Here is a 15,673-nt window from a genome sequence, read left to right as displayed (position 1 = left end):
AGTGCAATGGCGCGATCTCGGCTCACCGCAACCTCCGCCTCCTGGGTTCAGGCAATTCTCCTGCCTCAGCCTCCTGAGTAGCTGGGATTACAGGCACGCACCACCATGCCCAGTTAATTTTTTTGTATTTTTTTTTTTTTAGTAGAGACGGGGTTTCACCATGTTGACAAGGATGGTCTCGATCTCTTGACCTCGTGATCCACCTGCCTCGGCCTCCCAAAGTGCTGGGATTACAGGCTTGAGCCACTGCGCCCGGCCAGATTTTCTTATATAGCTAAACAGTTTGGTAAAAAATTTCACATGAATCTCATAAAATGTCGTATATACTTGCCAACAAATGTGACCATTACCCTACCTTAAATATACGAAATAAGTATTAAAGAAAAACAATGCAATTTTTATGAGAAAAGGTTTACATAGTCTACTTTTTTTATGTTGGATATGTCTAACAGATAAAAAATAATTGAACTTAAAGTAAAATTCACTTTATAAGGAATAGTGAACTAACAGTTTTGCTTTTAATGGGAATTATGTTTAACAGATGATCATACAGTCTTTGAAGATATTAAGTTCATTTACATTTCTCCATATATTAAAATTTCAGCAAATGTAGGAGTAAAGTAATGAAAATGTCTAAGTGAGTTAATATTCTTAAAACACTTAGAACATTCCTAACACATAGTATAACTCTGTTAAGTCAATCAGTCAATCAAGTGAGCTCCAGTAATTGAAAAATAAGCTCCTTTTAAAGCTTTATACTAATACTGAAAGCTTTCTTTTGTTATCATGTATTTGAATTATCAACTTTTTCTTCAATACTTTTTATATTCACTGTGCTGGGAAGACCACAAAAGAAAAGGATTACGTCTATGTTTAGTCCAGTTGAAAAAGAGCACCAAAATGTGATTTGAATGTTATGTATTGTAATGTTTAATTATGTGTATAATGATTGAGTAAATTAAGTAAACGATAAAATATTGACATTTCTAACATTTTAGCACCTCAGTGTTCTGTACTACAGTCTCCCATTGTTTTTCTCAATGTGAAAATCAGGGCAGAAATTAAGGAACTTCAGCATTATAGGTAATATTCTCTTTTAAAAGAAGCTCTGAGATCTGTCGGTCTGAGAGTCCTAGGATGGGTGTGATGGGTACATAGGAGTTAATTTTATTGTTATGCTTTTATAACATATATTAGATATTCTTCTATATACAACAATGATTTCATAATAGAAATTGTTTTTAAAATAGACAGAAATTGTTAATAAAAGCTGTTCCCTGGCTGGGCAGGCATGGTACCTCACGCCTGGTAATCTCACCACTTTGGGAGGCCAAGGCAGGTGGATCACGAGGTCAGGAGATGGAGACGATCCTAGCTAACATGGTGAAACACCATCTCTACTAAAAATACAAAAAATTAGCCGGGCATGGCATGCACCTGTAGTACTAGCTACTTGGGAGACTGAGACAGGAGAATCACTTGAACCTGGGAGGCAGAGGTTGCAGTGAGCCAAGATCACACCACTACACTGCACTCTAGCCTGGGTGACAGAGCAAAACTCTGTCTCAAAAAAAAAAAAAAAAACTATTCCCCAGTAACACCAAAACTAACTAAATTATGTATTTATTGTGAAATTGTTAAACTTGTCCACATGAATATTTTATATTAAAGCAAATATAATCTGAACTTTTTGTATGAAAATAAACATTACCTTTAAAATTAGTAATTGACTAGTACACTTAGAAGAAGAATTAATTAAAAATAAGTATAAGAAAGTGACCATTAGTTTGCATCTTCTTCCAATGATGATTATCACTATATCAGTTATTTCTAATAAATTTGAGGCATGGTTATCTTCTCTGAGTACACATATTTAAGTTTTGCCTATTTCTCCAAAAGATATTTTAAAATATTAGTTGTGATTATACTGTTAAGTGTCATTTTAATGGTATAAAATATTCATATTTTTTTCTTTTTGTAAGAGTCAGAATGGATAATCGATACGCCTCTGTGGCCTTGTGATAGGCTGGATGTGCTTAATCGACATAATTTGCTCTGTACAATTGCACATGACATCTTAGCCAAGAGCCTTTTTAGACAGGCATTTGAAGTTTTACAGAATCTACCAGGTTTTCAGAATTCTCAAGGTATGTTTTTTAAAAGTCTAACTTAATTATCTGTTGCCCATCTGGTGTTTAACTGTTAATAAGAAATAGTTGTCCACCTGTTTTTTTCTATTCCAGCATATTTTTTAATGAAGTAGTTTTCTGTACAATGTGTTCTCTGCAAATTGAATATGTTTTCCTGATGGTTTTAAAAAAATCAGAGATGCTTATCTTTGGGTTTTTGCCAGCAGTAAGACAAGCATTTTTTTCATTCCTTTTTTCCTACTTCTGTCAGGTCATCAGCAAACAATATATTTAAATGCCCCGAGCAAGCCTTTTCTCTTATCACTGAATAAATACAGAACTTAGTTTACATTAACTAGGAGCACAGGTAAACCAGAATGAAATGGAGGAAACGAAAGGGATGCCAAGCTCAAAAAAATAACAATGTAGGTGATGGTAGGTAGTACTCTTGAATGTTGGCTATCCATGAGCAAAAGTTTTGGGTCAAGATTGAGCTGTGTGATAGGTTCAGAGGATGATGAAAATGTTAACTTCAGGGCCTCCCCTCAGTACTTTCATCATATTATTTATAAATTTTCATTTTTCCACTTAATTCCACTATCCTCCTTTATTGTAATGAGCATTCTTCTCTGTTTCTCCTTCTACAGAGTGAGCTCAATCAAGGTGGTAATATTTTCTTTACCTTGGTATTCCTGGCCTAATGGCTGCTATCTAGCAAACTCTTAATATACAATTCATTGGTAATAAAACAAAGTAGTAATAGGGAGATTAGACAGATAGTTGTGCCAGATTTTGGAAGACCTAAAGGAGTTTTCTTCTCTTGTGTATAATAAAAAGGGGTCACTAGAGTTTTGGGTCTAGGGAGTGAGATAATGAAGTTGGTGTTTCAGGAAATTCCTCTGGCAATAGTGTTTAGGGAAAGACTAAAAGTAGAGAGATTAATTTCCTGGTAAGGCCTGGATAACTAAAAGATTCTAAAACTATAAAGAACTACAGTCTAGCTCACAAACCCAACTGACTGAATATAGGGAATACAAAAAAAGTCTCTAAGATGACTTCTCTTTAAGAGTGACTAAAGGAATAGAAAACCCATTAAAGGATTGTTTTAAATTTGAGAGTAAATATTTTTGGGGGATGATTTATTTTTTTTGTCAAGGGATATATAAGGCTAAGGTCTGAACTGTATATAATGCAAACAGAATCGAGAAATTATTCAAGACACTATGGATACAGTCACATGTGGGGATCAAATACAGAGGTCTTAATGCAGCCTTTGAAATTTTTGTCAAACTTCTTGTTATCTTCTCCATTGCAAAGGAAGTTAATGGTTTTGCTTTTGTCAGACGCTTTTTTGTTTCTTACTTAGAGAATATGTAAGATAGGTTGGGCATGGTGGCTCATGGCTGTAATCCCAGCATTTTGGGAGGCCAAGGCAGGCAGTTCACTTTAGCCCAGGAATTTGAAACTAGTCTGGGTAACATGGTGAAACCCTGTCTCTACAAAAAATATAAAAATTAACCAGGCCTGGTGGTGTGCACCTGTAGACCCAACTTACTTAGGAGACTAAGGCTAGAGGATGACTTGAGCTCAGGAGGTGAAGATTGCAGTGAACCAAGATCATGGCATTGCACTCCAGCCTAGCCAACAAAACAAGACCCTGTCTCGGAAAAGGAGAAGAAAAATAAAGAGAATATATAAGATGATTGTATTTTAGTGACTGTGACTCCTATAATGGGTAAGAAAAGGTTAAGGAGAGGAGAAAGAAAAAGGAGTATAAAATGAAAGTTTGAGATACTAAGATAAATCAATTTTATTATATCATTTTTTTCATTTCAGAAACTGTGGAAGTCTCGCAATATAGCATTCTTTTTAATAAGCTTCTAGATTCCTGTATAGAAAGCAACAGTCTTGGTATGTCATCCTCTGTGGCAGAATTCATGATTTCAAAGAGCATACCTATTGATTTTTCCTTTCTTAGAAGATTAATTACTTCTTTAGGAAGGAGTTGTTTATGGCTCAAAGCCAGAGCCCACTACAAAAGTAAGTTACTTTTAAAATGTTTTGATATATTTGTTTATAATTTTATCTGACAGAATTTATAATATTTAAGATTAGATATTTATATATATTAAAAGAGCATTAATACATATTCAAATGTAGTGGTCTCAACAGATCTGTGCTCTCTTTTGAAACCTATTGTCTCTCTTGTTTCCAATTGTTTTCCTTGTTTCCAGTCTTTCCAATTTTTAATCTTTATTTCTTGCACACTAGCTTTTCCACTAGAGGGCGAGCAAAGGGAACAAATGGCAGGATTGAACCAGTTTGGCATACCTTACACAGGAGTAAAACAATTGGGTAGAATGAGGTTTAAAGAATATCTGTGTTTTCATTTATCTCTGCTATATCCCTAATTGTTATAACTAAGAATATTCAATAGCAGGTCACATCAGAAGCACAAAGGCTGCCATAACAAAGCAACATGGCTTTTAGTAATAGAACTTCGTTAATCTATTTACAGCTGTTGTTCTCTAACAAATAAGCCTGGAAAACTAGTGCTTTCTCTAGTCCAAGCCACCTCGCAGGTATTTTTAATTAGAAAGCAATTCCATGTAGGTTCTAGCGCTAGAAAAGAATTGTTTTTTTGCCTTCATGCCGTGATTTGTCTTCAATTACCATTTCTACCACTTTCATGTATATAACAAATATTTGTGTGCCTACTCTGTGTCACCCTGTACCAGATGTTTCAAACATCCTAGCCACTGCTACCTGTTTTTCAGACAGCCAGCTATGATCAGTTTAGCACGCGGTAACGTTTTTCCCCAATGAAATGAGAAAGAAAATACTAGGGCACATTATGAGTAGTAAGGTTAATTGTTTGATAAAATTTTCACTTTAGTTGCATATATGCACATATGTATGCTGGGTCATTATGTAAAATGTGTTTCTTGTAGGTTATAATCAAAAGAAGTTTTAAGCTGAGTTTTTTAAAAAGGGTGATCCGAAATTTAGAGGAAAGATAAAACTGTTTGTTCATAATACCTAATTTCAGTTTTGTGGTTATGTTTCAACTCTTTATACTATTTACCTTCAGACTTCTAGAAGCCATACACACACATATATGTGTGTGTGTGATTTTAGTTTCTAGAATTGAAGTTAATGAGAATATTTTTTATATAACTGTGCAACTTGGGGGAGATGCCATCAGAAGGTGTTTATATGCCACAGGAACACATATAAGCTCAGACATTTAAATGAGATTTCTATACATATTTCTATTTTGTAGTTGGAAATAAAATTTTATATTAAAGGATCCTAACAATCATTTATTTAAAAAATTTTTAACTTTATAGAAGTATAATTCAAATGCCATATAACTCACCCATTTAATGTATACAAGTCAGTGGTTTTACTGTATTTACAGTTGTTTAACCATCACCATAATCAATTTTAGAATATTTTTTTCACACCAGAAAGAAACCTCATATCCATTAGCTGCCATTCCTCATTCCTGCAAATCTATTCAGTCCTAGTAAGAATTACTTTTAAAGATTTTTTTTAGCAGTATGTTAAAGCAATTAATGTCTATGTACAATACAGTACCTTTGATATTGGAACTTTTTTTTTTTTTTTCTTTTTCTGAGACAGAGTCTTGCTGTGTTGCCAGACTGGAGTGCAGTGGCATGATCTCGGCTCACTGCAACCTCCAACTCCCTGGTTCAAACACGATTATCCTGCCTCAGCCTCCCAAGTAGCTGGGATTACCGGCATGTGCCACCACGCCCAGCTAATTCACAACATTGTGAAATGCCCAGAGATGGGTTTCACAATGTTGGCCAGGATGGTCTCAATCTCCTCACCTCGTTACCCACCTGCCTCGGCCTCCCAAAGAAACTTTTTTATCTAATCACACATTTCTTATTTCATATGTAGTATAACGTCTGAGACTTATGCACGTGAGGTTACAGGGCAAAGAGTCTTTTTGTTTTTTAAAGAATGTATCTGAATTATAAACCATGAATAAAAATGAGTAATTTATCGCCAAATGAGTAATGTATAGCCACTGATCAGTCTTCAAAATGTCTCATTTCCTAACAACATTGACATTAAAATAGTATTGGAACTCCTTTTGGATTTACTTCATACATAGCTTAACACTTGCAAGAACAGCCTTTCAATGGCATATAATAATGTCTAGTAGTACTTTATTTGAGACTTAAGGCTAGCTTTCTTCAAGACACTGTTAATACTTGGTGCCAGTGCCTTTGTTTTGAGTGCCTTTGTTTTGACTTTTTTAAAACTTTTTTTCTTTTAGTATTTTTTATGGCTTTATTGAGATAATTTCACATATAATGAAATTCATTCACTTAAAGTATATAATACATTTGTTTTTGTATAGTCACAGAGTCATGCAGCCATCACCACCATTTAAGTTTAAAACATCTATAACACCTCCAGAAAAAGAAACTGTGTAAGCATTTCTTCTCCATTCCCTGGTTGTCTCCTCTTCCACCTTAGTCCTACAACAACTAATTTATTCTCTGTCTCCATGAATTTGCCCATTCTAGACAGATCACGTAATGGAATCATTCAATACATGGGTTTTAGTGACTGGCTTTTTTGTTTGTTTGTTTGTTCTTTTTTGTTTTTGGAGACCCAGTCTCACTCTGTCACTCAGGCTGCAGTGCAGTGGCGCAATCTCCACTCACTGCAACCTCCGCCTTCCAGGTTCAAGAGATTCTCCCGAGTAGCTGGGATTACAGGCGTGCACCACCATGCCTAGCTAATTTTGTATTTTTTAGTAGACAGGGTTTCACCATGTTAGCCAGGCCAGTCTCAAACTCCTGAGCTCAGGTGATCCTCCTGCCTCAGCCTTCCAAAGTGCTGTGATTACATGGGTGAGCCACCACGCCTAGCTGTGACTGGCTTCTTAGACTCGTATTGTCAAATTTCAATGTTGTAGCATGTATCAATACTGTATTTCTTTTTATTGCTAAACAATATTCTATAGAATAGAATTTGTTTATTCTTTGGTTGATGGACATTTGAGTTGTTTTCACTTTTTGGCTATTGTGAATTGTGCTACTTTGAATATTTACATAAGTTTTTTATGGGTATATACACATTCATTTCTCTTGGGAGAATTGCTGACTGATGCAGTAAATCTATATTTAGCTTTTTGCCAAACTCCCAAACTGTTTGCTGAAGAAGCTGCACCATTTTATATTTATACTCCCACCAGCCATGTATGGGATTTCCTGTTTCTTTATATCTTCACCAAAAGTTGTTACTGTGTTTTTTATTTTAGCCTTCCTCCTAGTGGGTGTTAAGTAATATATCATTATGGTTTTGGTTTTCATATCCTTAACGACTAATGATGTTGAGGACCTTTTCATACAGTTATTGGTCATTCATATATTTTCTTTTAAGAATGTCTGTGAAATCCTTTGCCCTTTTTTGATTGGGTTCTTTTGGTTGTAAGACTGTATTCATACATACATACATATGTACACATGCATTTATATACACTCTGGATACAAATTCCTTTTCAGATATATGAATTACAAATTTTTTGTCCATCCTGTGAGTTGTCTGTTAATTTCTTGATGGCTTTGCCTTGCTTTCATGCCAGACTAATCAGGAGGAGATTGTCCAGCGACAGCAAAGTTGCCTTCCCCATGTTCCTGATTTGTTCTCCCTTGTCCTAAAAATACTGCTTTTCTCTCAGAACTGAGAAATCAGGAGAGAGATGTTATTAGTGTGTCTTTCCATTACTTCCCATCCCCAAAATCAAATGTATTTTTCTTTTCACATTTCATTTTGAGTGAAAAAAATTGTATTAGTATATTTCTACTTAATTTGTTATTTTCTATTTTTAAATTCAGGTAAGAAAATTTAAATAAGAATGTATGTAAATTATACTTACCAAAAACTAATAAAATCAATGAGTTAACAGTTTGTTGCTCCTGGCAGCGACCTAGGGAGGTAGGAATACCTAGTGGTTAGAAATCCAACATCTGGAGCCAGAAAGTGGGCACCCCATGAAGGCTTGGAGAACATGAGTGCTTGCCAAAGCCCCTCATCTATAACATGGGAGTAATTGTACCTAATTTCAAAGGTAGCAGATTGTCAGGTTATAATGGGGTAAAACCTGTGTTTAGCACATGTACCTGGCATATCATAGCAGGTATTCAAACATTAGCCATTACCCACATTAGAAAGATTTATTCAAGAAACTTATCCTAACAAAACATTTTTTTTTTTTTCTGAAACAGAGTTTCGCTCTTGTTGCCCAGGTTGGAGTGCAATGGTGCGGTCTCCGCTCACTGCAGCCTCCATCTCCCAGGATCAAGCAATTCTCCTGCCTCAGCCTCCCAAGTAGCTGGGGCTACAGGCACACACCAGCACGCCCAGCTAATTTTTGTATTTTTGGTAGAGATGGGGTTTCACCATGTTGGCCAGGATGGTCTCGATCTCTTGACCTTGTGATATGCCCACCTCAGCCTCCCAAAGTACTAGGATTACAGGCATGAGTCACCACACCCAGCCCTTCTCACTTTTTATTTAATGTTTCAAAAGCACTTTACAAAGAATAATGTCAGATATACGAGTATAAGCTCTCACTATCATGTAATTTGTTAATCTACTTCTAATGTGAAGATTTATTCTGTGTAAGTAATTATCACCTGTAGGTATTTCAGAAATGTAGTTTTTTCCCATTGGGTTTTAGTAAAGTTTGACCTATTATTTGATTTTTCAGGTGCTCTTTCCTTGGGTTGCTACCCACAACTGGAAGGAAATTTATACCGAAAACTTCTTCTAATTCCATCTTATTTATCTGAGATTGAAATGCTTTTAGCGATTGAAATCTTCATGGTATCTAATGCTAGTAGTATTCAGAGTCCTGGAACTTCTACACAGATACTACAGATAGTTTTGAAAAGGTTGGTTGACATAACTTTAACTGCATTCTGAATGTAGATCATGGCTCCCGAGCCACACCCACCCTAGGATGCAAATGTTTTATGTATTTTTATATACACATATATATTTATTTATGTGTATATTTATATATGTACTTTGTGTGTGTGTGTGTGTGTGTGTGTATTGCAAACTCTGTTATTTAAATTCAGAAAGGATTAGACCTGTTTGAGGCTTAAAACCGAACAAGTTAGTAGCATTCGGTAAACACTTTAGCAACTTCAAAGATAGAAATATTCAAAGATGTTCAAAGAGATGGATCCTTTTTAGGTACCAACCTTTCTTGTGTTTAGAGATCAGTACCTACAAAAAATCTTTCTCTCTGGTCAACTCAAAAGATCAAAGAACTAGGACCTAAAAGGGAAATATGTGATCATTTATTAGATTCAGTTACGAATACCATTGAAAATAAAGCCATCAGCCTAATTTCTACATTTTATAATGCTATATATGCATAAATATTATAAAGTAGGTACTGTACTAGAGTGACACCCTTTCACATAATTTTGTTTGGAGTCCTAGAATTTAGAGGCATACAGTAGATGGTGTGCCTAAATGGTAGTATGCCATATGATTTCTTGTCAACTTTATCCAAGAAACTTGCAATATAAAGATCTCCTGGGAATCCTGTTTTAGAGATTTTTGACAAGAATTTTGCTTCAGTTTACTGGTGTGACAAACCAGATCCTCTAGTTGAAAATTACATTAGTTGGCCGGGCGCGGTGGCTCAAGCCTGTAATCCCAGCACTTTGGGAGGCCGAGGCGGGTGGATCACGAGGTCAAGAGATCGAGACCATCCTGGTCAACATGGTGAAACCCCGTCTCTACTAAAAATACAAAAAATTAGCTGGGCATGGTGGTGTGTGCCTGTAATCCCAGCTACTCAGGAGGCTGAGGCAGGAGAATTGCCTGAACCCAGGAGGCGGAGGTTGCGGTGAGCCGAGATCGCGCCATTGCACTCCAGCCTGGGTAACATGAGTGAAACTCCATCTCAAAAAAAAAAAAAGAAAATTACATTAGTTATCTATTGCTGTGGAATAAATTATCCCTGGCCCCAATGGCTTAAAACAGCAAATAGTATCTGTCGGTCAGAAATTTCAGAGAGGTTTAGCTAGATGGTACTGGCTCAGGGATTTTCATATGACTCAGAGTTTTTCCACACAGTTGGAGTCAGGATGTTGTCAGAAACTTCAGTCACCTACGTGATAGCTTGCTGGAGCTAGAGAATCCTTCCCTACTTGTTGGGTGGAAGCCTCAGTTCACCACATGGGCCTCTGCATAGGTTGGTTAAGTGTTAAGTGACATTACTGACAGCGAATTTCTCCCAGAATGAGTGATCCAAGAAAGAAAAAGCAAGGAGGAAGCTACAAGGTCTTTTGTGACCTATATCAAGCAAAAACTGCAAAAAGTTTGAGATTTTACCCTAATTGCAAGCTACAAGCTAACCTGCCATAGTTTCATAGATGGTAGCATAAGACATAAGACTCCTGTGTTGGAAACAGAGGATTTTATTACTTGCAGTACAGCAAACAGCATGATTATCTACATATTTGCATCCTTTCCTCTTGCTCCTACGTCCCATAGATGGGCCAACATGGATACCTACATATGCCATGAGTTCTGTAACAGGAGAGGAGTGCCCAGCTTAGGAGACCCAAATCTTTTATGAGTAATAAGCATGCCTGCCCTTTGCTTTGCAGGGAGTTACTATCTCCATCTTCTAAGACTGTGAGCATACCTGCCCTTTGCTCCAGAAGAAGAAACTATCTTTATCTTTCAAGGCTGTTCACTGTGTAATCCTTGTAATTTAGAACAAAGGGTAGGCAGTGACTCTTGCAAAACTTTACAAACTCAAAGACCTATGGAGAGTTGTCATCCAACAACCTAGTATCCAAAGTTACATCCTGTCACTTCTGCTCTCCTTTGTTTGGTGTAGGTGAGTCTTTTGGTCCAACCCACACTTAAGGGGGAAGAATTAGGAATTAAATTATTTTTGTTCTACCTTAAAAAAAAACCAAAAAACTAAAATTTTCCTTTTTTCTTATAGATGTCTTCCCCCCACCCCCCAAGGGCTTCCTTATTTACCACCGTGCACTATGGTGGCTAAGGCATCTAAGCTCCTCATCATCCTAATTAGGTCATGTTTTTCCTCATAGCTTTCTATTCCCCACACGCATATAACTTCTTTATTTATTTTTTGAATTTGGAAGGTATTTGTAACTGTAGTGCATAACTAGTGACATGCCTAATGAATCTTTGATTTTGTCCAAGCCAATATATTTTCTCTATTGTTATAATCATGCTGAGCCCTGCCTTGTTACATTTACCTCTATGAGAATGTTATTCATCTTTAGACTTTTAAAACTGCACATGGTTGGCATCTGTACCACCTACCAGATTCCTGGGTTCCTCTTTCTAAGCTAGAATGTACTAGAAGCCACCTGACCAGTCTTTCCTCCCTGTAACCACTGGTTCCTGTTTCAAGGGCAAGTCCTTACTCCTGTCACTCTGGACCACATAGGTACCAAAAGTAAGAAGCAGTGAACACAAAGAAAAAAGTGATGCTTAATGTAACAGCCATATCTCTATTTTAAACAGTTCCCACTCCCTGCCCTGGAAGAAAAACCAACATAAGGTGTGAATTTTATGCAAGTCAGTGCAGTCACAATTGATTGCAGATACAGCTGGTAGAATAATTGTTAGAAAAATTAATTCTAGCACTTAAGAAAGCACTTTAAATCAGGATTGAAGAAAATAACCAGAAATTTAATAAAGGCCCTATAGCTATACAATTTATTACCAAACGTTAGCTACACATATTAAGTATTTGCTTATAACTAAAATTAGTCAGTGTCAAACTAAAACTAACATGTGAATGTTAATTCTAAACTGGATTACATTTAGTGTTTTATTTAGTATTTGTGAATAATTATGCAGTTATTAACTTTCAGAATACAAAGATATAGGTAATTAGCTGTGTTCTCGATCAGTATTTTTCAAACTGGGTTGCAGACTATTTGTGTGGTGAGATCAATTTAGGGTGTTACAACCAGCATTATTTTTTAAATCAAGGTTTTTGTCATCAGGGTAAGTCTTGTTTTATTGCTTATGTATGAAGGTATATACTGGGTCATAATATGTCTTTTTTTTAAGAGTCTTGCTCTGTCACTCAGGCTGGAGTGCAGTGGTGCAATCAGAGCTAGCTGCAGCCTTAACTTCCAGGGCTCAAGCCATCTGCCCACCTCAACCTCCTGAGCAGCTGAGACTACAGGCCACATCATCATACCCAGCTAGTTTTTAAATTTTTTGTAGAGATGAATGTGTCACTATGTTGCTCAGGCTGGTCTTGAACTCCTGACCTCAAGCAGTTCCCCCAACCTGAGCCTCCAAGCACTGGGATTATACCACCACCCCTGGGCAAAATGCCTTTCTTACTGTGGGTCATGATCAAAAAGTTTGAAAGCCACTTTTAGAAGAATATAGTGAAAAGACTATCATAGCTTAGTACCAATAAATGTAAATGACTATCTTTTGAAGAAACTATATAGCATATCTGTTTAAAGAGTTTCTGACTTTATGAGGTATTCATTTTATAGGTGTGAAAACAACCAGTCTCGGAGGAATGATGATTATCAAGCCGCAGTGGAAAGGTTAATTATGGCTGCTCGTATATCAGATCCAAAGCTTTTCATCAAACACATGACTGTCAATGTTAATAAGGAACAAGTTTATAGTTTGGAACATTGTTCTGCCCTGAAATGGTTAAATGAGAATATGAAGTGGGCTGGAAAGGTTTGGCTTTTCAGTAATCATTAGTTAATTTATTAGTCTGCTCTTTTTTTTTTTTAAGTTCAAGTAATCATTGTTGAAAATAAAAGGCAATAAAAATAAAGACAGTTTCACTACATTCAGCTTTTTTACTTTATTGACTTACAAATAGTTTTAAAGCACTAAAAATTGTTATTGATATTTAATTTTCAGTGATTTTATTCACACTGAAAAGTGATTTTCAGGTTACTTTTTGACTTTCAGAGAAACTAAGCATGATAAATCCCTATTTATTCTGAAATCCAAAACTGAATACTGTGCAGCATTTAATAAGTGGGAAACATAACTGGGAAAATATGCAAGCAAGTAACTGAAATTTTCAGAAAAACATTTAGAGGTGTAAAATAGGTTTAGATATTCTCAGTCCAGCCTCTGAAGCTATACTACATATGTAATAGAGAATAATAGTGAAAATGAACACTAAAATTCAGAATGCTTTCTGAATTATACCAGAAAAATTTAAATTACCCTCAAAATGGTTTTCCTTTAGTGTATCTTAGAATACTAGATGAGTTTTGAAAATTTATGTACATTACAGTAGATACGACTAAAAGCAATTATTTTAAACAAATATACCCAGAACTTAATTAATTAAAGATTATTCCTTTCAAACCAATTTAGGAAGTCAAAACTCCTCTTTAGAAGTCATATTCAGAATCTGTAGCAAATTCTCCAAGGTGGTAGTCTTCATCTTTAACTTGATACTTTAAACCATAATTTAAATTGTTTAGAGAAAAAAGTATGAATAAGGTAACAAGTTGTGACTAAGCGGACTGAAAGTATTTCTTTCTTTTTTTTTTTTTTCCTTGAGAAAATGTCTTACTCTGTGCCCAGGTTGGAGTGCTGTGGCATGATCACCGTTCACTGCCGACTCAACCTCCTGGGCTCAAGTGATTCTTGCATCTCAGCTTCCCATGTAGCTGAGACTACAGGTATGCGCCACCATGCCCGGCTAATTTTTGTGGGTTTTGGGTTTTTTTGTTTTTTGGTTTTTGTTTTTTTGAGATGGGGTTTTGCTATGTTACCCAGGCTGGTCTTGAACTCCTGGACTCAAGCGATCTGCGCACCTTGGCCTCCCAAAGTGCTGGGATTATAGGCATGGACTACCATGCCTGGCTGGACCAAAAGTATTTCTTAAAAGAGTTCTCAAAATATGGTAAATAGCAGCATCATTGAAATAAGTCTGCAACATCACAATACTAGGAAAGTTAAATCCTAGCTCTTGCCAAAATGCCTGATTACTATGGATGAAATGTGGAATGAATATTATCACAAATGGGATATGGGGAAGTGAGGCAAGAGACATCCAGAAAGATACCCAGCTCTTTAGTATGAAGGAGCCGGGTGACTATAACCTGCCATTAATTCAGTGGAGCACCTAGGAAATGAATTAGGTTTAGAGATCATTTTGAGGCACCTTTGAAAGCAAGGGGAGAACAGAAAGTGGGCAATTTGTAATTAGTCATTTCTACAAATGATAACTGAAACCCTAAGAAAGGAATTAGAGAAATAAGTGACTGCTGAGATGCTAGTGGCAAAGATGTATTAGGATGAAGATGCAGGAGGGAAGGGATGATAAATTCAGCTTTTAGGAAAAAATGGGATTGGATGGAATGGATCACAAGTGACTAGACTGGTTTCTAATGATAAGAGGCTTACTGCTGGAACAGTAAGCCTATCAGCAGTGCCAAATGATAGAAAAGGGAAAGGAGCGTTAATTGTTGGGTGAGGTGTCAGAGCCCCGGCAACAAAAAGTGTAGGCCCTCGGGTAGCAAGAAGAATTTACTGACAACAGCATAGGTTTGAAAAGGAAGTAAGAAGAATTTACTGACAATAGTATAGGTTTGAAAAGGAAGTAAGAAGAATTTACTGACAGTATAGGTTTGAAAAGGAAGTTTCATTAGATAGAAAGATGCAGCAGGGTGCTTCAGCAAGAGAGGACTGAGCTCGCCTCAGTGGATTTTTTCTTAGGAGTATTTGTAGCCCTTAAAACAGGAGCTTAAGGGTAATTTGGACCATATTAGCCATGTAGGTAATGATAAATGATTATATTTGTAGATATTTTGGTGCCTTGATGTTAGCAAGGGTTTCACAATGAGTTTTGACATGCATGCATTTGGAGATGTATAGAAACTCTAGTTACTTACAAATTTGGGGGAAAGCCTGGTACCAGATGCCAGCTTTTGATAATGAGGAAGTCTAATTACTTCTAAATTCCTCAGGTAAGAAATTTTGCCTGCAGATAGTCTGCTTGATGGCCACCAGGTGATCTTCACTGTCCTCATTTTCCCTCTGACAGATATCTTGGTCACATCTTTTACCTTTTCTATCCCCCCATGCTCCTGTGTACCTGCTGCCTATTCAGGTTTCAGGAAAGGGAAATCGGCACAGTGAAGAGGGGTATCAAGTCTGTCTGGCTACTTCCTGCTGAAAGGGAGCATTGAGGGGATAAGTTGCGTTTTTCCCTTTCTTGCTGTCATGAAGATCATGAAAAACTTATTGGACAGGGATACACTGGATTCTATTAAGAGACTCCATATAAGTGGAAGTTGCTGTTGCAGGCTGGTATTGGGATTACATAATCATCTGCAGGTGAATCATTGTATTCTGGAAAATAGAAGCTTAATCACAGCATTAAAGAGCCAGGGACCAAATATTAGAATAAGAATGATGAGGAATAAAGGTCCAAGGAATGGGAGAAGCCAGGTGATTTTTGTCCTAGTTTGGGTTACTTTGAG

The 15,673-nt window shown here is 36.5% G+C and overlaps 1 protein-coding gene across 1 annotated transcript in view; it reads left to right on the top strand.

Annotated features, from left to right (window-relative positions):
* TOPAZ1 (testis and ovary specific PAZ domain containing 1) overlaps nt 1-13,012 on the top strand; it is a 92,506-nt gene extending 79,494 nt beyond the window's left edge. Inside the window, exons 18-21 of the mRNA XM_017522395.2 lie at nt 1,983-2,147; nt 3,966-4,169; nt 8,887-9,070; nt 12,704-13,012. Of these exons, the coding sequence (XP_017377884.1) occupies nt 1,983-2,147; nt 3,966-4,169; nt 8,887-9,070; nt 12,704-12,923 (773 nt within the window). The 3' untranslated portion in view covers nt 12,924-13,012. The remainder of the gene's footprint in view (nt 1-1,982; nt 2,148-3,965; nt 4,170-8,886; nt 9,071-12,703) is intronic.
* The last annotated feature ends 2,661 nt before the right edge of the window (nt 13,013-15,673 follow it).

This window comes from Cebus imitator, unplaced genomic scaffold (assembly GCF_001604975.1).
Source record: "Cebus imitator isolate Cc_AM_T3 unplaced genomic scaffold, Cebus_imitator-1.0 Scaffold0, whole genome shotgun sequence".
NCBI classification, from domain to species: Eukaryota; Metazoa; Chordata; class Mammalia; order Primates; family Cebidae; genus Cebus; species Cebus imitator.
This window is presented reverse-complemented; position numbering and strand designations above follow the sequence as displayed.